The following is a 22842-nucleotide window of genomic DNA, read 5'->3' on the forward strand; positions in this document are numbered from 1 at the left end:
GGCGGAGCCACGCCGCGCGTCGCCGCAGGTAAACAGCCCCCTCCCCGCGGCGGGACCGCAGCCGCCGCCCGCCGCTCGGGGCGGGGGGGGTCCCGCCGCCGCCGCCCCCGCCGGAAAGACGCGCCGGGGCCACGCCGGGGCTGCAGCCGAGGCGGGGGCGGCGGCCCCTGCGCCCCCCGCAGCCCGCGCCGGCTCGGGCGGCCCGACCCCTGCCCCGGGGGGCGGCGGCGGAGCGCCCCCCGCCCCCAGCGCGGGCCCCGCGCCCTGGGCCCCCCGCGCCCCCCATGCACCACCTCCTGGAGCCGTCCGCGGACATGGCGACGGCGCTGCTGGCCGGCGAGAAGCTGCGCGAGCTGATCCTGCCCGGCGCGCAGGAAGACAAGGCGGGCGCCCTGGCCGCGCTGCTGCTGCAGCTCAAGCTGGAGCTGCCGTTCGATCGCGTGGTCACCATCGGCACCGTGCTCGTCCCCATCCTGCTGGTCACCCTGGTCTTCACCAAGAACTTCGCAGGTGAGGCCGGAGGCGCGCGGCGGGAGGGGCGCGTGCCCTCTCGGGCCACCCTCGCTGCGCCAGCCGCCGCGGGCCTCCCCACTGGGGCCGGCAGTGTGGGCGGTGCCCCGGGGTCTCCCCGCAGACCCTCAACACTCCCCCAACCTTGCATGTGTCGCCGGTCGCTGGGGCTGCTTCCCTGATCCCTCTCTTCCGATGTATTGAATTTACCTTCCGTTGGCTCACACCGGGCGGACCCGGCGGTCCCAGGCATCACGGAGACGTGGGGGCTGGCGTGGAAGAGGGGCGACCAGAAGGGGGAGTGGGCAGGGTCTGAGGGAAGGAGGAGTGGCCAGGTGGGGACCAAGAAAGGAAGTTACAGGTGATGGGGACAGCGGACACCGAAGCACGGCCTCTGGGCAGGGTCCTGGGGCGGGTGGTGGGATGAAGACCCTGAGAAGTGGGCAGATTCTGGTCGGTTGGTTGGGGGGGCACCGGGAGGCTGGGCAGGTCTTGGGCAGAGGCCCCCCAGGCCAGGCAGGGCCTGGAGGAGCAGCAGGCCCAGCCCCTGTGAGGCTGGTGCGGGTAGAAGAAGAAACCGACAAGGGCAGTGACCACGGCAGCGTGGACGTGATGAGAGGTTGAAGCTCCCCTCAACAGACGTGGTCCTGAGCAGATTCAGCGCACTTGGGCAGCACCTGAGGGCCTCCTAACGAGAGGTGACCCCAGGTGAGGCAGGAAGGAGGAGGAGGAGTGGGCTCCCGGGGCCCAAGGGTCCACACGAGGCAGGTGGGTGGGCGGCTGGAGACGGGAAACGGCCCCCCACGCAGGGTCTGGCTGGCAAGTGGTCTCAGGGCCCAGATGTCCAGGGAGGCCCCTCCACAGCCCACCAGCCCGTGGCAGAGAGGGCGACTCTCCCCTGAGGGACGTGGACAGACTTCCTTGCACAAAGGACTCACCCGTTAGGGGTCCCTGTGACCTGAGGGTGGACGTTGTCCAGGCTGCCTCGTCCCCCCCCCCGGGTGGGGCCGCTCCCCGGGTCAGCACGCTCCCCAGGAGCCTGGGGGGGATGTCAGGCTGTGCACAGGTGTCTCCTGGGGCAGCCTTGACAGGTTGGCACAAACGTGTGACTCCAAACACTAGAGCCTTATTGTCTCACAGTGCGGAGGTCCAAAGTCCAAAATCCAGACGTGGGCAGGCCATGCTCCCGAAGCCCCAGGGAGGGTCCCTCCTTGCCTCTCCAGTTCTGGAGGCTCCGCAGTCCTGGGCCTTCTTTGGCTTCATTGTGGCCGCATCACCTGATCTCTGCCTGCGTTTTCACACCTCCTCCTGGGTGTCTGTCTAAATTTCCCTCCTCTTATGAGGACACCGGTCATTGGATCGGGGCTCCCTTGATCCAGCGTGACTCATCTCAACTTGATCACATCTGCAAAGACTCTTTCCAAACAAGGTCACATTCACAGGTACCAGGGCTTGGGGCTAGAACATCTTTTGGGGGAACAATCCGGCCACTCCAGATGCACACGGTGGGGCAGGCTCAGGACTCAGTCGCCCTCAGGCGACCTCCTGGGACAGGGCCACCACCTTGATATTCTGCTGTGAACCAGCTCCCCCCACGTCGGGGGGCCTCAGCATCCAGCCAGGCTGGGCTTCTGGGTCTCCCCGAGTCCTTCATCTCTGCTCCTGGCGGTACCCTTGGCCTCCCTGTGCCACCTGCCCTTTCACACCCACCTGCGTGTGTCTGGGGACACGCCTGGGCCCGATGCTGGTCAGGAGGGGCCCGGTGCCTCCCTAGCGAGGGCGAGGCAGGCCTTCTGAGCCAGGGCAGGCGGGTGCCGGTCCTGCGGGCCCAGCATCCCGCGACCCAAAACCCACCCGGTGGAGCGTGTCTGGCGCGCGGGGCCCGGGTCTGCCCCGTGGTAATCCTGTTCCAGGTCACAGAGCAAATGGGGGGTGGCAGTGGCTTCACGAGCTCTCCCGCTGCTGAGTGACTGAGGCCGCGCGGTCCCCTTGCACCCCCCGCGGTTCGGGGCAGAGGCGGCTGCGTCTCCTGCTCTCCTGGATCAGGGTCCGTCTACCTGGCGTTCCTCACAGAGCTCAGAATCGTCCCCGGGTCCCTTCTCCAGATCTGAGGACGGTAGGGGACCACTGCAGTGGACCAAAGGGGGGCAAGAGGAAGCGAGGTCAGAAGCTCTGACCCTCAAGGGGCGCTGGAGGCCCCTCCAGCTGCATCCCCCGCCCCCAGACAGGAGCACACCCGAGCCGTCCCCTCAGCACTGGGTCACCATCCACCTTCAGGTTCCGAGCCCAGGGGTGTGGGTATGTCCTGCCACTGACGGAAGGATCCACGTCCCATCCACTGGAGCCCAGCTCGGCTCGAGGGGACCCGGCGCTCACCCCCACCAGCCCACCCAGCACCCAGATCCTCACCTGGTGCCCTGGCGCAGGGGATGGGGGTCCGACGTGTCTGCCTGTTGGTGACACGTGGGCAAGCACATGCTGGCCGTTGGGCTCATGGTGAGGAGCCAGCCAGGCGGGGACCTCCCTGAACACCGGGGCCTGTGCGCATCCCCAGGCTGGAGGGTGGCAGGTGGCGGGAAGGCCCCCGTGGCTCCACAGACACCCCCACTGTGCAGACCCGTTCAGTGGCGGATGGAGGGGTCAGCCAGGCGCACGGCCAAAAGAGAGGATGGCGGGGGAGCGGGGCGTTGAAGGGTTACCGGTTTCTCCAGATGTTATGTGGGCCCTGGGAAGAGGGGACCAACAGCTGCTTTTTCCTAAAATAGCCAAACACAGGCAGACCTCGTTTTGTTGTGCTTAGCAGATATTGCGTTTCTCACGATTTGAAGGTTTGTGACAACCCTGCGACGAGTAGGTCTCCTGGTGCCATTTTTCCAACAGCATTTGCTCAGTTCGTGTCTCTGTGCCACATTTTGGTAATTCTCACAATATTTCAAACTTTTTCCTTATTAATACATTTGTCACGGTGACCTGTGAGCAGTGATCTTTGATGTTACTATTGCGAAAAGATTGCGACTCGCTGAAGGCTCAGACGATGGGTGGCATTTTTTAGCAATAAAGTATTTTTAATTAAGGTATGTACATTGGTTTTTAGACATACATACAGCATGTAGACATAGACTACAGTATAGTATAAACATTATTTTTATACGCACTGGGAAAGAAAAGAATTTGTGTGACTTGCTTTATCGCCATCTTCGCTTTATCGCTGGCGTCTGGAACCAAACCCTCGACATCTCCGAGATGCCTGTAACGGGTGTGCCTCTTCTACCCCCAGTCAGGCAGGGTCTCCAAGGGAACTAGGGCGGTCGGGCTGGGAGGGGACGCTGTCGAGGGCTGGGCTTGGCCTGGGGACCGGGAGCAGCCCCGGCTGCAGCGAATTCGGAATCGCACACACGGCTTCTTCCCCGAAGCGGCCTCGCAAGCCCTGGCTGTTGCTCTGGCTCGATGTTCTCCACGGCACCGCAGTCGGCCCTGCGCGCTCCACGACGGGGTCTCTGGGAGCACCCGGGGCTGCGAGGACCCTGGCCCCGGTGTCCTCTCGGGGCATAGCCAGGGGTGCTCGGGTCCAGAGTCCACAGTGCCATCCTCAGGAAAGGTGTCCTGGGTGAGCTGGCTGGGTCTGCATGTCCCGGTCGGACACCTGTGCTGGCACCGCAGTGTTTGAGCGCCCGGTGCCCAGGGCCCTTGGCTCAGTGGTCGCCCCCACCCCCAACCAGAGTCCGGCCCAGCACCCAGGCCCCTGCAGCTCAAGTCAGGACATGCGGCCACAGCTCTTCCGGGCCAGGGTCACTGCACACGTGTGTCCTGAGGCACCTGCATGACACACCCGGTCTCTGCTGGGCTGTTGGACCTGCTTTGCAGGTCAGGGAAAGACAGAGACCGCAGTGTAGAGCCCGAGGGGCCCTGGAGCTGGGCCTCTCCTGAGCCAGGGCTCATCCCTCCTCCCCTCCCAGCAGCCAGGGGGCAGTGGCAGACGTGAGAGGACGTGGGGACCCATGGGGGCCCTGCTTCCATCCACGGGTGACCCAGCTCCCCTGTGCCTGCAGCACTCACGGCCAGGGGACAGGCCCCCTCCGTGCCCCAGAGCCGCGGCACCCTCCCAGTTCCCCTGGGGCCTGGACCAGGGGCCTGGGGGTCCCGGGGACCTCTCCCCGCCGTCCTTTTCCCCCAGAGAAGAGCGTCTGCCCTTCCTTGGCCTGGAGTTGGCTGTGAGGACAAAAAGCAAGTGAATAAAATGCTATCTTCTCAACCACGAGGGGGGATCCTGTGCCTTTTCCATGTTCTCTGAGCCCAACTCACCACTAGGCCCCAAATCTGTGTCCTCGTCAGGGGCCTTGGGCTGTGGGTACCAGCGTTTCCTGACCCAGCCCCAACCCTCGTGTGCCCATGGCACAGCTTCCTCATGGAGCCCCTGGCCTCGCCACCACAGCCGAGCAAAGCTCACCCGCCCGTCACTCCTGCTCCCAGGCCCTCCGTGACTCCCCAGTGCCTGCCACGTGGAGCCCCAGGTCCTGCTGCCATGGCCGTTGGACCACACCACCTGGAACGAGCTGTGGGCCCCACTCCGGCGATCCTGAGGCCCACCTCAAGCCCCCCTCAACCCTCAGGATGGTGCGGGGCTGTCACGCTGGGGGCAATGGCTGGGGCTCTGCGTATGTATGTAAGAGGCCAGATGACCTCCGTGCGCTGGGGCCGAAGGCACGTGTGGGGTCTCCGTGCCCAGATGTGTAGCCGGGGCACCAGCGGTGACCATCTGCCTCTCCCGGCCTCAAAGGCCGGGCTTAATGTGGGGCAGGCCTTGGGAGGGGCCTGCACAGACAGATAGACAGACAAGACAGGTGCGTTGGTCCCCGCTGCTTCCTGGTGTCAAGCCTCGTGGGGTGAGGGGCTTACGCTGGAGCAGAGGGAGACTCAGCGGACCCGCCCTGGGGGCTGCGAGGGAGGGTCCAGCCTAGGGCGGGCTGGCACGTATGCTAGCTGTGGTCGGGCTGGGGGCACTGACCTCCTGTCAGTGGGACGCTGCCCTCTGGGCGGGGGGCCCGGGCTCTGCCACTGGCAAGAGGGCACACGCGCCCGGTCTGTGGTGACAAGGACTGGAGCCTGGCCTGACGGCCGAGTGGCCCGGCCTTCAGGGGCCGTGAACGGTGACGCCCTGCCCTGAGGACGGCTCCGAGCCGGCCAAGCTCTCCCCTCTGAGAAGCGTTCACCGGGAGGCCCAGCTGGAGGGCAGGGAGAGGGGGACAGCGTCCCACGTTCTCCGCTGTTGGTTTGTGCCTCTCCTCACCTGGGGGCAGACAGCTCAGTGACGACCGTTTTTCCTGCGTGACATGGCGGGCTGGGTGGTGAATCCTCCCTGTCGGATCCCCGGGGTGGCTGCCCTCCCCAGGACAGTGTCCAGGGACCCCAGGCCTGCCCTTCCCCAGGACAGTGTCCAGGGACCCCAGGCCTGCCCTTCCCCAGGACAGTGTCCAGGGACCCCAGGCCTGCCCTTCCCAGGACAGTGGGTCTTGGGGGGACACTCCTCAACTCTCAAGGGCAGGCAGGGCCACTTTTGTTGTTCTTTAGTTGTGCCACCGTAACTGCCTCTGGGTAGGTAGGACCTGACCTCCTGCCCTTCTCAAGATGGAGCCCGGGGCAGTGCCAGGCTGGGGGCTGGTCCAGCTGTGCCACTGGAAGAGAAGCCCCGGCTGAGTGGTGTGGCCTGTGCCGCCCTCTCTGGGACTCGTCCCTGTGTGCACGTGAGGACGTTATGGCACTCGGAGGGGGGCCTGAGGTTCCAAGTGCAGGTAGGCCCCCCAAGGCGGGGTGGGCACGGCTGTACCCTCCACCCCCAACCCACCTCTGTCTGTGCCACAGCTGACTGCAGTACGTGAGGGGCGGGGTACCGGGGGTGAGACCCACGCCACCACGCTGAGATGTGCAGAAGGGGGCTCAGCGCGGGGCAGGCGGGAGGGGTCCGATGCCCGGCTCGCCCCCAGCCCCCTCTCCTCTCTGCCCCCAGAGGAGCCCATTTACTGCTACACGCCGCACAACTTCACCCGCGACCAGGCGCTGTACGCCCGCGGCTACTGCTGGACGGAGCTGCGGGACGCGCTGCCCGGCGTGGACGCCAGCCTGTGGCCGTCGCTGTTTGAGCACAAGCTGCTGCCCTACTCGCTGCTGGCCTTCGCGGCCATCATGTACGTGCCCGCGCTGGGCTGGGAGTTCCTGGCATCCACGCGCCTCACCTCCGAGCTCAACTTCCTGCTGCAGGAGATCGACAACTGCTACCACCGGGCTGCCGAGGGCCGCGCGCCCAAGATCGAGAAGCAGATCCAATCCAAGGGGCCCGGCATCACGGAGCGCGAGCGGCGTGAGATCATCGAGAACGCGGAGAAGGAGAAGAGCCCCGAGCAGAACCTGTTCGAGAAGTACCTGGAGCGCCGCGGCCGCAGCAACTTCCTGGCCAAGCTCTACCTGGCGCGGCACCTGCTCATCCTGCTCCTCAGCGTGGCGCCCATCTCCTACCTGTGCACCTACTACGCCACCCAGAAGCAGAACGAGTTCACCTGCGCGCTGGGCGCGGCCCCGGGGGGCGGCCCGGCCGTGCGTGTCACCTGCAAGCTGCCGTCTGTGCAGCTGCAGCGCATCGTGGCGGGCGTGGACATCGTGCTGCTCTGCTCCATGAACCTCACCATCCTCGTCAACCTCGTCCACCTCTTCATCTTCCGCAAGAGCAACTTCATCTTCGACAAGCTGCACAAGGTGGGCATCAAGACCCGCCGGCAGTGGCGCCGCTCGCAGTTCTGCGACATCAACATCCTGGCCATGTTCTGCAACGAGAACCGCGACCACATCAAGTCGCTCAACCGGCTGGACTTCATCACCAACGAGAGCGACCTCATGTACGACAACGTGGTGCGGCAGCTGCTGGCCGCGCTTGCGCAGTCCAACCACGACGCCACGCCCACCGTGCGCGACGCGGCCGTGCAGACCGTGGACCCCAGCGCCAACCCCGCCGAGCCCGAGGGCGACGCTGAGCCGCCCGTGGTCAAGCGGCCCCGCAAGAAGATGAAGTGGATCCCCACCAGCAACCCGCTGCCCCAGCCCTTCAAGGAGCCTCTGGCCATCATGCGCGTGGAGAACAGCAAGGCCGAGAAGCCCAAGCCCGTGCGCCGCAAGACGGCCACCGACACGCTGATCGCGCCGCTGCTGGACGCGGGCGCGCGCGCCGCGCACCATTACAAGGGCGGCGGGGGCGACGCGGGCCCGCCCCCCGACAAGAAGCATGCCCGCCACTTCTCCCTGGACGTGCATCCCTACATCCTGGGCACCAAGAAGGCCAAGGCCGAGGCCATGCCTGCCGCCCTGCCGGCCTCCCGGAGCCAGGAAGGGGGCTTCCTGTCCCAGGCAGAGGAGTGTGGGCTGGGCCTGACCGTGGCACCCACCACAGGTAGGGATGGGCAGGGCTGGAGGGGCGTGACAGGGGTTAAGGACTGAACCAGCCGGATGGAAGCAGGGGGTGGGCAAGGGAGCCAGCTGCCAGGGTGACGACAGGCGGGACCCTCACTCGAGGGCCCTGTGAAGCACACGGGATGAAGGGCTGGCGGGGACACACGGTAAGGTTGCTCGGCACCTGAAGAAGTTTCTGGAAACGGGCGCCACTGCTCCTGGGGCGGCCAGAGTCCCCCCAGGCCGGCCGCTGTGTGCGGGAGCTTCAGAGCTCGAGCCGGCCAGGCGGGAGGAGCGGGGAGGCTGCAGGTGGGGAGAGGGGCCTCCAGAGGCTCTGTGCTCTGGGCTGTTTGCAGATGCACCGCTCCCCGAGAAGGAGGTCCTGTTCCCAGCAGAGCCATCCCGGGCCGCGCTGCCCTCGGGGGGCCCGTTTCACGTCTGCTCGCCCTCCGCCGCCCCCGCCACGGCCCCTCTGTCGCCAGCCAGCCTGGGCAAGCCTGACCCCCTCGCCATCCTGAGCCGCAACGCCACCCACCCGCTGCTGCACATCAGCACCCTGTATGAGGCACGGGAGGAGGAGGACGGGGCCCCCCGAGCCCCCCCGGATGTGGGCAGCCTCATCCCCATCCCTCCCCCCCAGCAGATCCTCATCGCCACCTTTGAGGAGCCCAGGACAGTAGTGAGTACTGTGGAGTTCTGAGGGGACAGGGCTGCCCAGGCCGTCGCAGGCCCCCCTGCATGACCGCAGTGTGCCACTGCCCCCAGCCCCCCGTGGATGCGGCCTCTGCTTCGCCCGGCACTGCCCACACCCCGGCCTCCTGTCCGCATGCCACGGGGCTCAGCGCCTCGCCTACCCGGCCCCTCAGATGGCATCGTCGGGGCGCTGGCTGGGCCAGGGGCTGGCCGTGACCCCTGTAGGGCCCGGGGCCAGAAAGGCCCAGAGCCGCCACCCCCCTCCCCTGCATCAGGCGCTCGGCTGTGAGATGAAGAATTTATTTTTTTAGTTGATTTTGTCTTGGGCCTGGGATGCTGGCCCGTGAGGGGCCGGGCGGTGGCAGGACAACTCAGGAGGGAGCTGGGGGTGGTGGCACCTCAGGGCTGCCCCCTGCAGGGACCGGGAGCCCTCGGTGGGAGGGGCCACCCTCCAGTCAAAGGTCAACGTGCACTTTCTCCTCGTATCCCGACAAACCTGTACTTTATTTTACTATGATTACTGTAACTAGCAAGTATATTTATTACCAGGAGGCTTCAGACGCATTCAAAACAAAGGATGTTGTGTGTGTGTGTGGGAGCGTGCGGGTGAGAGAGCGAGGGCGCCAGCGTGTCAGTGGGTGTGTGCATTAGCGGGTAAGTGTGCGAGTGTGTGCGTGAGTGGGCACGGGGTGAGGCTGGGCGAGGGCGCCAGCGTGCCAGCGAGGGCAGGAATCCAACGCAATAACCACGTCCCCTCCAAGGCCATCAGCACCCCCCCCCCCCCCGCCCAAGGGTCCACGACGCTTCCGTGGGAGCCCAGGGCCGGCGCTGGGCGGGGCCGTCCCTATTACCTCAGCCACGGCGACAACGTGACAGTATTAACAAGGTAGCACCGAGCATATCAATAAAGATTATTCTGATACCCCTGAGTCCTGAGTGGTCCATCCTGCCGGAGGCCTGTGGTCCAGCTGAGGCCTCCTGTGTCCAGGGCCTCCACCCAACCTGCACGGGATGGAGGTGCTGGGGGCGGGGGGTGGCAGGGCCGTGGGAGGCGCCCCGATGCCCTCCAGGTTGCCTGGGGGCCCTGCTGCATCCACAGCTGAATGAGAACACACAGTCGTCATGCGGCTGACACACTGTGGTCTCCAGCTAACGTGCGTGCATACTGGGCCACAGGGTGATTCACACAGACTCAGTGGAGATGGAGTGAGCCCCCCCAGGAAGCCGACCCCCCCCATCAGATGCTTGAGGGCAGGGGCTGCCAGGTACACTTGGGGGGAATAGCAAGAACTGGCAGGACTCAGGAGGGCTTCCTGGAAGGGGTGCCCCTAATGTGCTCTGGAGGTGTTCATGTCACGGGGATCGCGGGTGGGGGGCGGCTTTCCTCACCAGGCCCAGCATGCAGGTGGGGATGAGGCTGGTCCTGGGCGTGCACCAAGGAGTCACACCGTAGGCCACAGCAGGAGACCCCGAGGGTCTGAAGAGAGGCTCGTTGGAGGCAGGTGGCGGGGCAGCTGGGCCAGAAACCTCTGGGGGCTAGAGCAGCTGGGGTGCGGGCCTCAATCACAAGGGGGCTCAGCCGAGATCAGGGTGGGACCACCTGCTGCACCGTGTGGAGGCCTGACTGGCCTGGCCTCCTCGAAGCCCCTCCGCAGGCCCCTCCCTGGAGCAACCCTGAGCTGGGCAGGCTGGGCTTCCCGGGAGTGCGGTCGATCCATCATCCGGGGCTGCATCCCAACTTGGGTGTTTTTGTTTTTTATAAATTTATTTTTTTTTGACTGCGTTGGGTCTTGGTTGCTGCGTGTGGGCTTTCTCTGGCTGCGGTGCGCGGGCTTCTCATTGCGGTGGCTTCTCTTGTTGCGGAGCACGGGCTTTAGGCGCGCGGGCTTCAGTAGTTGTGGCACACGGGCTCAGTAGTTGTGGCTCGCGGGCTCTATAGAGTGCAGGCTCAGTAGTTGTGGCGCACGGGCTTAGTTGCTCCGCGGCATGTGGGATCTTCCCGGACCAGGGCTCAAACCCGTGTCCGCTGCACTGGCAGCGGATTCTGAACCACTGCGCCACCAGGGAAGTCCCCCAACTTGGGTTTTAGATGTAGGTTTTTATCATCACTCAGGTATGGTGAAGCCAAGAGATCAGGAGACGACTGCCACTGCAAAGACAGTTTATCACAGGTCCCAAGAGGAGTGGGCCCCAGGGCCGGTCAGGAGGCAGGGAGAGGGGACACGTGGGCAGGAGCCTTCACTGGGTTTCCGCAGGGAGAGATGCGAGGCAGGGTGAGCAGGCTCAGGACCGGCCAGCGTGAATAATCTCGGTGGGCTCAGGGCGGAGGGGCTGCCCCTAGTTGTCGGTGCCTGGCCCAGGTGATTGGGGCAGGCAGAGGGTGGCCCCGAGGACATAGAGTACCCCATGGAGGAGGGATGGTCTGGGGCTGTGGATGGCTGGTTTGCTTGTGAAACTGTTTGCTGTCTCTAGGAATTGGCTGACTCTGGGAGGGGCAGTCTCTCCAGGGTCGGCACGGCCCCAGAGGGCAAAACGGTACAATTCATAGCCCCTGTCCCCAGAAAGCACTCACCCTCACCCGAGTCAGGACACTCTCCCCAGCCCAGCATCCCAGGTCATACGGCCTGCTGCCTCTTGGGCTGGCACTCACCATTTCCACTCATCTGGGGAAGGGACCCCACAGGACCCAGGCAGGCTGACCAGGTCCTGCAGGGTGGAATGAGCCCCTGGCCCCTCGGTCCCACGTGGGCAGCCAGCTCCGTGGTGGTGGTGAGCCGGGCACTGGGGCCAAGGTGACCCTGCAGGGGTAGGGGCTGCTTTGCCCACCCAGGAGCCCAATTCCCACTCACCTCAGGCAGCAGCGTTTGCCACGGGCCCCCTGGCAATCCCTGAGCGGGGCTGGAGCCCAGACCGGCTCCCCACCCCTGCCCGTGCACACTCAGGGGCTCTGCTCAGAGTGGAGACAGCCCCAGAGACCCGCGGGGCACGCTGCCTGGCCGTGCGCTGAGTCCACGGAGGCCACAGAAGTTCCTCATGCACATGTGTCCAGGCGGGGCTAAGGCACACCGGCCACTGAGCGCCCCCCCGCCCCCGGTCTCTGTCTTCAGCGGGACTGCTGTGCCCAGCCCTGCCCCCTGAGCCAAGGTCTGGCAGGACATTTCAGACCAGTCTCCTCCAGCGGCCTGTTCCTTGGTGTGTGAACTGACCCATTGCCCTGGGGAACAGAAGGGAGTCAGCGTCCCACAGAAGCAGACCTCTTCCTGCAGGTGCCAGGGATGCCACCTTGCCTGGAGGGGGCAGAGGGCGCACCGTGGGCATCAGCATTCCTTTGACACACCCTCCACACCTGCCTCCTTGCTCCTTCCCTCCAGCCCCGGGCAGGGCAGGTAGAGGTGCCTTCCCTCTCCCAAGAGGAGGGGCTGTGGGAGAAGCTCAGACCCACCCCAGACAGCCAGGCCTGGAACCCAGGCCTCTCTCCATCACACAGCCCAGCGTGGGCATCTCAGCCAGACTGGCTCTAGGCCGTGGGGCTGGTGCCTCGAGGGGACAACAGTGCCCTCACTCCAGCTCTCCTGTGTGGGTGGCCAACGTGGGGGGCGGGCAGAAGCGATCTGTGCCAGCACGAAGGAGATGAACAATAGGAACCAGACAGAGAGGGCGGGACAGGGGTCCTGGACCACGAGCCGGGCAGATAAACGTCAACCCAGAGCCTCTCGCCTAACAGAGCCCGCCTGCCGACCAGGAGCCTGCCCCGCACGAGAGTGGATGGGCCATCACCTCCCACGTCAGCCAGCCCACAGGAGGGCCACCCCCAGACTCAGAATGTGGGAACCTGGGACCTGCACGGGACAGCAGGGCTGGGCCAGCACCCCCTTCCTGGAACCTGAGGGGAGGCCCGGCGCCCAGCTCGGACCGCTGGTGGGCCGGCCCGGCAGGCCCAGACCAGGCCCAGGCCGGACGGGGCTATCCCTCACTCCGGGGCCGACCGCGGGCCCCCCACCCCGGGGCCCCGCCCCCACCTCGTGCCCCCCTCTCCTCCAGCCGTCCCACCGCCCCCGCCCGCGCCCGCGCCTCCCCGGACCCCAGCTGCCAGGCCGAGGGGTGGCCAAGGCGCCCACATGGGTGCAGTCCACGACCCGAACTCTCTGCTCCTCGCGTTGCACTATCGCTGACCCTTTCGGGCGGGATTGACGGTTCTGTATCATAGCAGGCCATATGAACATCACACCCCTTTTACTGACCGGGAGCTGCGGCCAGAGAATTTTGGGGCGCTTCGCAACGCCGCCCCAGTCGGGTGGCAGGCCTGGGACTCGAACCCGGGGCCCTAGCCGCCGCTTGAGTCCTCGAATCCCGACGCTGGAGGCGGGGCGGGGCGGGGCGGGGCTTTCTCGCGCGCGGTCTCCTGGGAAGTGAAGTCCGCGGCTGCTCGCGCGCGGCCCCCTGGGAACTGTAGTCCACGGGCACGGGACAGCCTCGCGGCAAGGGCGGGCCGAAGGCGCGCGGAACTACGCTTCCCGGCATGCCGCGCTCCGCCCGGCCCTCCGGCCCCGGCCCGTCCGGCCGCCCCGCCCCGCGGTCGCGGTCCGCCCCGTCTGGTGGGGCGACGAGCCGCATGGAGGCCGGCTGAGGAGCGCCGCCCCGCCTTGGTACGCCGCGCGGCACGGGCCTGGGGCGGGGGGCGGCGCGCGGGGGCTCCGGCGGGTCGAGGTCAGCCCGCGGTCCAGGTCGGATGCTGCCCCGCATCGGGCCGGGCCCAGCCAGCCCCCAGCGTGAGGTCCCGGGCCGGAAGGATCAGCCCCGACCTCCGAGGAGTGCGCGCGGGGCCGCAGTCGACGGCGAGGGTCGCGAGGGTTCGAGGGCTCGGATGGTGCGGGCCGGGGGCGGGGCCGGGGGGCGGGGCCCGGGGCCCGGAGTCGGGGGTCGGGGCCGGGGGCGGGGTCGGCCGGAGTCGGGGGCGGGGGCCCGGGCGCGAGGGGCAGGGGCCCCTCCTCCCCAGGCGGCGGCGGCAGGGTCTCGGTGGAGACCCTGGGCCCTTCTGCGTGCCGGAGGCCTCTGCCCTTCAAGCTGATCAAGCAGGGCTGCCATATGGGCAAAGGAGACCAAACTTCCGAGGCCTTGTAGGTCTTTACTTACCTTGTTTCTGTGAAGAGCTTTATTGAGACATAACTTACATGCCATAAAGCACCACAGAGTTCACGTATGCGTCTTTGTGAAAACTGTCCCGAGAAAGGAAACCAAAGCATACCGAAGACAGCGAGGAACTCGCTCAGAAGTCCTCGGCTGACTTTGGGCGTCAGGGCAGCCTCGTCAGGAGATTGATGGTTTCCAGGTTGAATCCTCCTGGCTTTCGGGGTCCCCTGGAGAGGAAGATGTCCAGGCCACCAGCTCGGCGCCCTCCTGTGCAGGCTCCACTCTCCCTGGGCCTCTCCCTTTTGCCGCTGTTGCCCCCTTGTGTGGCTGGGAGGGAGCCCTGACCTTGGGGCCACTGGTCAGCCTTACAGGATGGCGGTGATGTTGCAGCCAGGAGAGGGCCTGGCACGGTGGGCGGGCAGGCCGCTACCCAGCGCCCTGCAGTGGAGGTCAGTGTGGGGACCCAGCACTGGGTAGAGTCCAGGTTCCAAGAGGGTTGGCCAGGTGTGGTAGGCTTCCGGCTCAGGTGTGAGTTGGCATGTGCCCTCTACCCCCATCCTACCCTCGGCCACACCTCCATAACGCAGAGCCTGCCAGACCCAGGAGGGTCTCCGGTGGCCAAGGTGCCCAGGCTTCAGAAGTGGGGATGGATGTAGGGGGTCAGGGCTTTGGGCCACACCCTGCTGCCTCCCAGTTCTCCAGCCCGCTAGTCTGTCCAGTTTGGAACCCTTGGCTTTGTGAGCAGGCCTAGTGGGTTGGTTGGGAGATGGTTTTTCTGGGAACTCCATCAGCTCTTGGTCTGGGAGGCAGTTTCTGGCTTCCTAATTTTTAGAGGGATGAATGAGAGAGAATGGCTGTCTCATTCCTGCTCTGCAATCATGACAAAATACCACTGAAGGGGGCTTAACGGTTTTCTCACAGTTCTGGAGACGGAAAAGTCAAGATCAAGGTGCTGGCTGATTTGGTTGCTGGTGAGGGGTCTTTCTTCCCGGCCTCCAGGCAGCTGCCTTCTCACTGTATCCTCACCGGGCTGCTCTCCCGGGTCTCTTCCCAGGAGGGCTCTGATGCCATCCTGGGGCACAGCCTCATGACCTCACCCAACCCTCACCATCTCCCAAAGTCCCCGCCTCCTAATTTCACCCCCACTGGGGTTAGGGCTTCAAACTATGAGGGGACACAGTTCAGTCCATAGCTGTTCCTGGAAGGGGACAGCTGCCTGGGCTGGGCAGGCGGGAGCTGTGGCCTGCCACGCAGCCTGCACTCTCCGGTGTCCTCAGGTCTGTCCTGCCAGGGGCACCCAGCAAACCGTTTCCTGTGCTGACACCCCATCCAGCAAGAGCACCTTGACACGTTCCCTGGGGGTCCCTAATGCAGGTGGGGCTCTCCCTGCCCTGTGAGCAGGTGCATTCTCTGGTGAACCCAACAAGATCGGTCCTCACGGGGGTCAGGGATTCCCTCGGATCTGGAGCTCGTTTTCCTAGAAGCGTGTGGGTGTCATCTGCGTGGAGCCAGATAAGGGTGGCGTCCCTCTCTGTGGACGAGTCTCCTGAAACCAGGTGGCTGGTTCTCTTCATGCCCCAGCAGAGGGAAGCTGAGGTGGCATCTCAGTGTGGCACGCCTCGTGCTGCGCGTGGGATGGCTGGGTGGCTGCTCTAACCACCTCGGCCCTAAAGGCAGGAGCTAAGAGCCTGGCGGGTTGGAACGACTTGCCCGAGGCCGCGCCGCGCCAAGCAGCAGCCTGAGATCTGGCCAACCCTGTAGCCGTCCCCCGCAGCACGGGTGCTGGCAGCCGCCTAGAGGACTGGCCTCGGTGGCCAGGCTCGGGAGGCCTCTCCCGCCGCTGAGCCTGATGCCTCCCCAGGCCGTGCTCCGTGGACCGTCCGGCTCAGCAGTGACACCTGTTGGGGGCGGTGAGCACCTGGACCGGGCAGAAGGGTCTGCTTCGTGCCGGGCTCCCCAGGGTCTCGGCGGTGGTGGCCGCGGCGGGGCCAGGTTGCCGGGCGGGAGCCTGGTTCCGGCCTCCCTGGGGCTGTGCTGGCTGGTGGGAGCTGGGCGCTGGAGCCTGGATTTAGGAGGGGGCACATCGATCTCCCCGCGAGGGTGTTAGCCTGGGGTCTGCTGGTCGCTGCAGCCTGTGGTGGTGTGATGAGCTGCCAGGACCCATCGTCCGGAGATTTTGTGGCCAGAAACACAGCCTGCGGGTGTGGGAGATGGAGGCCGGGCCCAGCGTTCTATGGCGTTGGGCCCTTTGCTCCCCTCCCGTAAATATTTAGAGAGGCTCGGGTCCCAGCCGTAAATGTTTGAAAGTGCATCATGGTGAGCGGGGCTCCCTAGGGGAGGAGGGATTGATGACCCACTGAACTTACTGATACGTCCTACAAGGGTATCAGCAGGGGCCCTGGCTGAGGTTGCAGGAAACCAGGATATTGGGAAGTGTGTGCATGTGATAACATCAGAGAGACGCTTCTCAGAATCACGGGCTCTTGGCCCTGAAGGGGCCTCGGTGGCCTTCCTGCCTGACCCCTCCCAGGCCAGGCGCCCACCCCAGCGAGCTCGAGGGGACCTGGGTCCTGGTGCTGCGGTTGGTGGCCCCGCCATCTCGGGGCTCAAGGCTCGTCTGCCCCCTGGGGACAGAGGGTGAGTCTGGCCTGGCCAGGCCAAGTGCAGGGAGGGCAAGGGCAGGGCCGACCCAGACCTGTGACCCCCACCCCTGTGGGAGGGAGGCCTCGGCCTCGGTGGCCCTCCTCTTACCGGCTGTCACACAGGCTTCCCAGGACAGCACGGGATGCTTCCTTGAGAAGTTTCTCCAGTACTTTGGCAGCCTTGTGTGAAGCGGACCGGGGGTGGGGGGGATGCTCTCCTGGGCCGGCTCGGGAACCTGAGAGGCGGGCGGGCCCCAGCTCGGCCACAGACACAGCTTCCTGTTTCTATTTCGGTCGGTGCCTTGCATCAGTGGAGCGCTTTTGTCTGTGAAGTGGGAAGGAGGCGGCCCCGGGAGTGGTGAGGCCGGGTGAGCCGCTGCCCGTGGGGACCGGGCGCCCCCGGCACTGCTGCTCCTTCCCCGATGGCGGGGCGCCCGGGGGCCCAGGCCGGGCTCAGACCCCAGAGCCGGCTCCCCTGCCCCGTGCAGAGGCCACGGCTCTGCCTGCCACCCTTCTCCACTGGCGGGCCTGCCCCCTTTTGGTCCTGAGCCAGTTTCTCTTCCAGACCCTTCCCCCAGCCTCATTTCTTCCAGAAGGCACAGCCATCCTGGGATGGGCTGCCCTGCGCTGAGCCACTTGCCCGAGCCGGTCCTCCCGGCCGCAGGCGAGGAAGCGGAGCTCCCAGCGGGCCAGGAACAGAGCCCGGGTTAGGGTTGGGCTCAGGGTCACGGGGTGCAAGGGGGAAGGAACTTGACCTAGCGTGGTGTTTATTTATTATTTGTTTTTCCTCTTTGTTGTGAAAGTGCAACAGTGAAACTGACAGGCGCCCCAGGGGTGTCCCACTGCCCGCGTGGGGCCTCCCGGCACGTCCCATCGGTTCACGTGTGACAGACACGGACTCTAAAAACCCACGATACGGCGCCCACGACTGAAACCAAATTAGAGTCGTTCCTCACGGGACGGTCTCCAGTCACCGGTCAGGTTCTCCACGGGACCCTCCTGCGGGTGCCAAGCCCCCTGTCCTTTGGCGGCCAGACCCCGGCTCTAAACTCAGAGCTGGAACCGGAGGCTCTGTCAGACTCTGGTTTGAGTTTCCGGCAGGATTTTAGGAGGTTCGGGTGGCGTCCGTGTGGCAGATGTCCAGGACAACGTGTCCCGGGCCCAGCGCAGATGATCTCTCTGGTGAGAACAGCCTTGCTGGGCTCCTGCACCCCGTCTCCCCTCCAGAAGGGACAGCACAAGCGGCTCCCGCGTGACCTCCGGGGCTCGGCTCCTAGCTCAGCTTCTTCGAGTTTGTGCCTCTTTTCTTCAACCAGAAGAAGTCTCGGTTCTCAGTGAGGCCGACACACACCTGTGCTGTTCGCCATCCCTCCCCCTCCTCCTCCTGAGTCTGTGCCGACGCCTGTGTGACGCTGCTGGTGACACGTATCGTCACCACATGTGGCTCCTGAAAGCGGGGCTGCAGCCGCACCGCCTTCCGCGCCAGCCCAGCACACAGGTTCCTTCTGCCACCTGGTTTTGTCTTTTTAGGGAATTCTGTAAATTGTGTTTTATTCCAAAGTCGAAAAGGAGGCATCCAGGTCTGGCCAGCTGCCCCCGCGGGGTATCCCCCTGCTGGGCGAGCAGGAGGCCGGGCGGCACGTCCTGCCCTTGGGTGACTTGGGCTCCCCGCCCGGGTGTCCCCACCCTGCTCTCAGCCCCGCACCACAGACCCCGAGATCACCCGTGCCTGGGGCCGAGGTCCTGCCCGCGGATCATTCCCGACGGACGCGGCGCCACGGGGCGCTGACTCCCGTGCCCGGCCCCGGGGCTCCAGGTGAGGACGCGGCTCCTGTGTCTCCTCAGGCTTCACTCGTCGCTGCCGGCAGCCGCCGCCCCGCCATGGAGGGGCAGGAGGAGCAGCCCCTCGCGAGGTCAGAGCCCTGGGCTGGGGGTTGGGGGCTGGGGGCCAGGGCGACCCCGTGGAGTGGGGGGCTCCCCCTGCGTGAGGCTCCCTGGGGTCACCCTGGCCTCTGTGCAGAGAAGCCCTTCACTGGTCTTCCTGGGATGTTGCTAGTCAGCCGAGGGGCCCGGGGCAGGGCGCCCTGAGGGTGGGCCGCCTGTGAGGAGATTGTCTGCGGGGCACGCGGCTGACAGTCCCGGGGGTTGATGGAGCCACCACACGAGTCCTGGCAGGCCCCGGAGAGGCGAGTACCGCCACTCGAACGCTCCCCTTCCCTCTGCAGGCCAACACAGAGCCCATCGTGACTTCAGGGGGTTCGGAGGTGGTGCCCAGGGTGCTGCCCGGAGAGCCCCAGAACCTGTGTGCGTGCTCCCTGGGGTCACCGTGCCGGGCGGGAGGGCCTTGGGCTGGGTGATCTCCAGAGCTTGTGGTGGACCAGGGGCCCCGGCGCACCCTGGGGTGTTGGCGGGGGGGCTCTTGAGCGCGAGCAGGGCTGCGGCAGGAGCCCCCTCCTCAGGTGGGGAGGCCGGGTGCCCTGCACAGCACCCCCGTCCTGGGCCCCTCGGCAGCCTGGGGGCTCCCCTCGGAGTGGGGGCCTGGCGCATGTCCTGGTGAGCAAGGACCAGTGGCTCGAGGCCGGGAGAGGCCCCCACGTGCGTCCGCGTTCCGCGGGGCAGCACACACCCCCGTCCCTGCGCCCCGGAGGCCCAGGCCGCCCGTGCGGGAGGATGGCCCTGAGCCGGCCTTGCTGTCCCTGCAGCCGACGTGGACGCTTTCAACCTGCTCCTGGAGATGAAGCTGAAGAGGCGGCAAGAGCGGCCCAACCTGCCGCGCACGGTGACCGAGCTGGTGCCGAGGACGGGAGCCGCGTGTACGTGGTGGGCACGGCCCACTTCAGCGACGACAGCAAGAAGGACGTGGTGAAGGTGAGGCCCGTGAGCCGCCACTGCTGCTGCTGCAGGACACGCAGAGCCGGGTCGTCCCTCCCTCCGTAGTCGCTTCCAGCACCGAGCTGTCTCCACGGCGGCTGACCGGCGGTGGGGTCGCCCTGGGGGTGGGCCTCTGGGTCCGGCGTGGCTCTGCCCGTGGGGCCCGCGGTGAGCTGGCGTGTCCGTCGCAGACGATCCGGGAGGTGCAGCCCGACGTGGTGGTGGTGGAGCTGTGCCAGTACCGCGTGTCCATGCTGAAGATGGACGAGCGCACGCTGCTGCGTGAGGCCAAGGAGATCAGCCTGGAGAAGCTGCAGCAGGCCGTCAGGCAGGTGCGCGTGCCAGCCCCGTGGGGACTCTGGTCCGGGACCCTTCACCCTGGCCCGAGGGACAGTGAGGAGAGGCGGCTGAGGCCCCAACCCCAAGGCAGGAGCCGGTCAGGGACCCTGAGGGCCCTGGGAGTGCGCTGGCAGGTCACCAGGGGCGGGGGTGGGGCCTCAGCGTGTCACGTGGCCCAGAGCTGCGACCCCACTGCGCCTCGCTCAGGGGCTCTGGACACAGGACCCAAGTCCACTCACACTGGCAGGTGCCCCAAGGGGGATGTGGGCAGAGGAGCTGGGGGTCTGGCGCGGAGGGGTGAGAGGGAAAGGGGGCACCCGTGGGGCAGAGGCCAGGCAGCCGGTCCGAGACTGCGCGGCCCGCGGTGGGCCTGCTCTGGGAAGGTTGTCTGAAGGGCCGCGAGGGGCCTCTGAGCGCGCACCGTGGGTGAGGCGCCCACCGTGAGGCCCTGCTGGACGTCGGCTTGGCCCTCGCTCCTCCCCAGAGCACAGGGCAGGCCTCCCGCAGGGCCGCAGGCACCTCGTGCTCTGCCGCGCGCCGGCTGACCGGGCCTCTCCCTGCAGAACGGGGTCATGTCGGGACTCATGCAGATGCTGCTGCTGAAGGTGTCCGCCCACATCACTGAGCAGCTGGGCGTGGCCCCCGGCGGCGAGTTCAGGGAGGCTTTCAAGGAGGTGGGCCCGGGCCTGGCCGGGGGGCGGAGCGGGCTCGGCGCTAGGGAGCTGGCCGGGGCCTGAGGCTCCCCCGCCAACACCCAGCCTCTGCCCAGGCCAGCAAGGTGCCTTTCTGCAAGTTCCACCTGGGCGACCGGCCTATCCCCGTCACCTTCAAGAGGGCCATCGCCGCCCTCTCCTTCTGGCAGAAGATCAAGCTGGCCTGGGGCCTGTGTTTCCTGTCGGACCCTATCAGGTAGGGCCCCTCGGCCTCCCGGCCCGGGAATAGTGGCCAGTGGCCTGAGATGCCCACAGAGCACTCGGTCCACACCTGGCCTGGCCCAGCCCGCCATGCGGCACGCTCCTCTCATTCTCGGGCTGAGCCTCCTTCACGCAGGGCCTCCCCACCCCTTCCTTCTGCCAGGATCCCAGGCGGAAGGTGCGGGGTCCCCGCCCTGGGTCAGCCGCGCCCGCCCTGGGTCAGCCGTCCCTCGGGCTGGCGGCACGCCCTTCTCCCCCAGCAAGGATGATGTAGAGCGGTGCAAGCAGAAGGACCTGCTGGAGCAGATGATGGCCGAGATGATCGGCGAGTTCCCCGACCTGCACCGCACCATCGTGTCTGAGCGGGACATCTACCTGACCTACATGCTGAGGCAGGCGGCCCGGCGCCTGGAGCTGCCTCGCGCCTCTGACGGTGGGGACGGGCTGCCGGGCAGTCACTGGGGACCTGCCGGGGCCAGTCGGGTGGGCGGTGCTGACGCGTCACTCCCCCCTGCAGCCGAGCCCAGGAAGTGCGTCCCCTCCGTGGTGGTGGGCGTCGTGGGCATGGGCCACGTCCCTGGCATCGAGAAGAACTGGACCACCGACCTCAACATCCAGGAGATAATGACGTGAGTCCGCCCGCCCGCCCCTCCGCCCCACACGCCCCACCCACGCAGAGCCGGGCTGGGGGCTGGGGGATCTTGCGTCCCCCAGCCAGGCCCAGCCCGCCCTCCCTCTCCCCCCCAGCGTCCCCCCGCCGTCCATCTCAAGCAGAGTGTCCTGGCTGGCCGTGAAGGCCACCTTCTTGGGCCTCCTGGGCTACGGCCTGTACTGGATGGGGCGCCGTGCCAGCAGCCTGGTCTTGTCACTGCCTGCCGCCCAGTACTGCCTGCAGAGGGCCTCCGAGGCCTGGCCACACAAGTAGGAAGGACAGAGGGAGCCACCACGTCCGTCCAGGGGGCTGCCCGCGGCTGCTCCTGTGACACGGCCGAGGGGCACGGGGGGCCGGCCCCCTGAGGAGCTCCGGGGTGCCACCCCCCATGGGGGTCCGGCCTAGCCTCGCCTGCCCTCTCCCAACCCGCCCAAATAAAGAATTGTTTCACTGTCTGAGCTCGGGCTTCCCAGCAGCCCCCCTCCACCCTCTCTCCCTGCGGGCCGCTAGGAAGTTCACCGGCCCGGGATGAGCTGGCGGGGGAGGGGTGAGGCGCGGTGGGCCGCAGCCGGCCAGCCCCTACCTCACTGTGCCTTCTCTCCGCGTCGCAGGGGGCGCCTCGCGGGGGTGCCGGGCCAGCACGCTGGCGAAGGGCAGCTTGGCCCGTGCAGCCCTTCGGGTGGCTCCTTGGCGCCCCCTGAGGGGGCGGTGGCCCCGGGTGAGCGCCGGCAACAGCTGTGCCTACAGAGGTTGTGTGTTTCTGGCTCTTAAAAGTGTCTGAAACTTTTCTACTCAGGTAATTTTAACTTAAAACAAACTGAAATAAATGTCAGGAAATACTAGCCTTAAACCTGGTTGGGACAGAGAACATCTTTCTCTTGGAGTCTCGGTCCCAGGAAGACAGGGGTGTGGCGAGGGTCAGTTTCGGCCATGGGCAGCCAGGCTGGCCTCCAACTGCTGCCCGTCCGGCTGCCCCCGTGGTCTACCTCCAGCCGTGGGGGGCCCAGGGCCGCCACCGCCTCGGGGTGGAGCCTGCCTGGCCCGCGGGCGGTTGAACCTGCTTCCTGTGCAGCTGGTGGTGGGACCTGGGGGGTCACCCCGACCCTCAGTGGATGGGTGGCAGTTGTCCACCAGGGCCCGCCAGTTTGCACAGGAACCGCCTTGGGTGCAGCTGGGCCCAAGGTCGAGCTGGCCCCACACAGCACTTGACCCCGGTCATTACCTGTTTGCGTCGTGTCCTGGTCACCTGTTTTCGACGTAGCATCTGTGCATCCCGTCAGGGGCCCAGGGCCACGTTTGGTTGTATCTGTGTTGACTCAGTGTCTAAATCAGGTGAAACCCACGGCCACAATCTGGGCCGGGGAGCCTTGGGCTGGGCCATGTCCTTGTCATTCACACGCTCGTGTACACGTCCCTTAGAGACTGAAATAAAATCTAATTTTGGAAGCCTGTTTTGTGAAATGTGCGGGAATGGGACTCAAGTACAGGGGGGGTGGGGAAGGGCATCAGGATGTTGGTGGCACCCACCCATCCCTTGTGGACCCCTGCCCTCCTAGTCCACACCCTGGGGCTCCCCTCCCTGCTCAGCGCCCCATCCTGGCACGCCGGAGGGGAGGAGGTGGGAGCGAGCCCAGCAGCTTGAACAAAACTCAGTGGG

General features: G+C 66.3%; 2 protein-coding genes across 2 annotated transcripts; both read left to right on the plus strand.

The window, feature by feature from the left end:
- The first annotated feature begins 284 nt into the window (after window positions 1–284).
- Window positions 285–8644, plus strand: PANX2 (pannexin 2). The gene is made up of 3 exons (XM_068560896.1): window positions 285–510; window positions 6515–7945; window positions 8301–8644. Exons 1-3 carry the CDS (start codon window positions 285–287, stop codon window positions 8642–8644), a joined length of 2001 nt encoding a protein of 666 aa, XP_068416997.1.
- A 6972-nt stretch (window positions 8645–15616) lies between these two features.
- TRABD (TraB domain containing) lies at window positions 15617–22631 on the plus strand. The gene is given in 14 exon segments (XM_068561999.1): window positions 15617–15808; window positions 16298–16404; window positions 16743–16950; window positions 17687–17743; window positions 18036–18225; window positions 18519–18713; window positions 19112–19198; window positions 19201–19277; window positions 19472–19612; window positions 20183–20293; window positions 20389–20528; window positions 20794–20966; window positions 21051–21162; window positions 21281–22631. Coding segments are annotated over 14 exon segments (1968 nt in total). The 3' UTR covers window positions 21459–22631.
- The last annotated feature ends 211 nt before the right edge of the window (window positions 22632–22842 follow it).

The sequence above is a fragment of the Eschrichtius robustus genome, chromosome 13 (assembly GCF_028021215.1).
Source record: "Eschrichtius robustus isolate mEscRob2 chromosome 13, mEscRob2.pri, whole genome shotgun sequence".
Lineage (NCBI taxonomy): Eukaryota > Metazoa > Chordata > Mammalia > Artiodactyla > Eschrichtiidae > Eschrichtius > Eschrichtius robustus.

What these genes read in the sequence shown, in the direction of transcription:
- PANX2 (XM_068560896.1), top strand. Translation starts at nt 285, where the DNA reads ATGCACCACCTCCTGGAGCCGTCCGCGGACATGGCGACGGCGCTGCTG. An exon ending in CTTCACCAAGAACTTCGCAG is followed by an intron (nt 511 to 6,514) that starts GTGAGGCCGGAG and finishes CTCTGCCCCCAG; the next exon opens with AGGAGCCCATTTACTGCTAC. An exon ending in GACCGTGGCACCCACCACAG is followed by an intron (nt 7,946 to 8,300) that starts GTAGGGATGGGC and finishes GGCTGTTTGCAG; the next exon opens with ATGCACCGCTCCCCGAGAAG.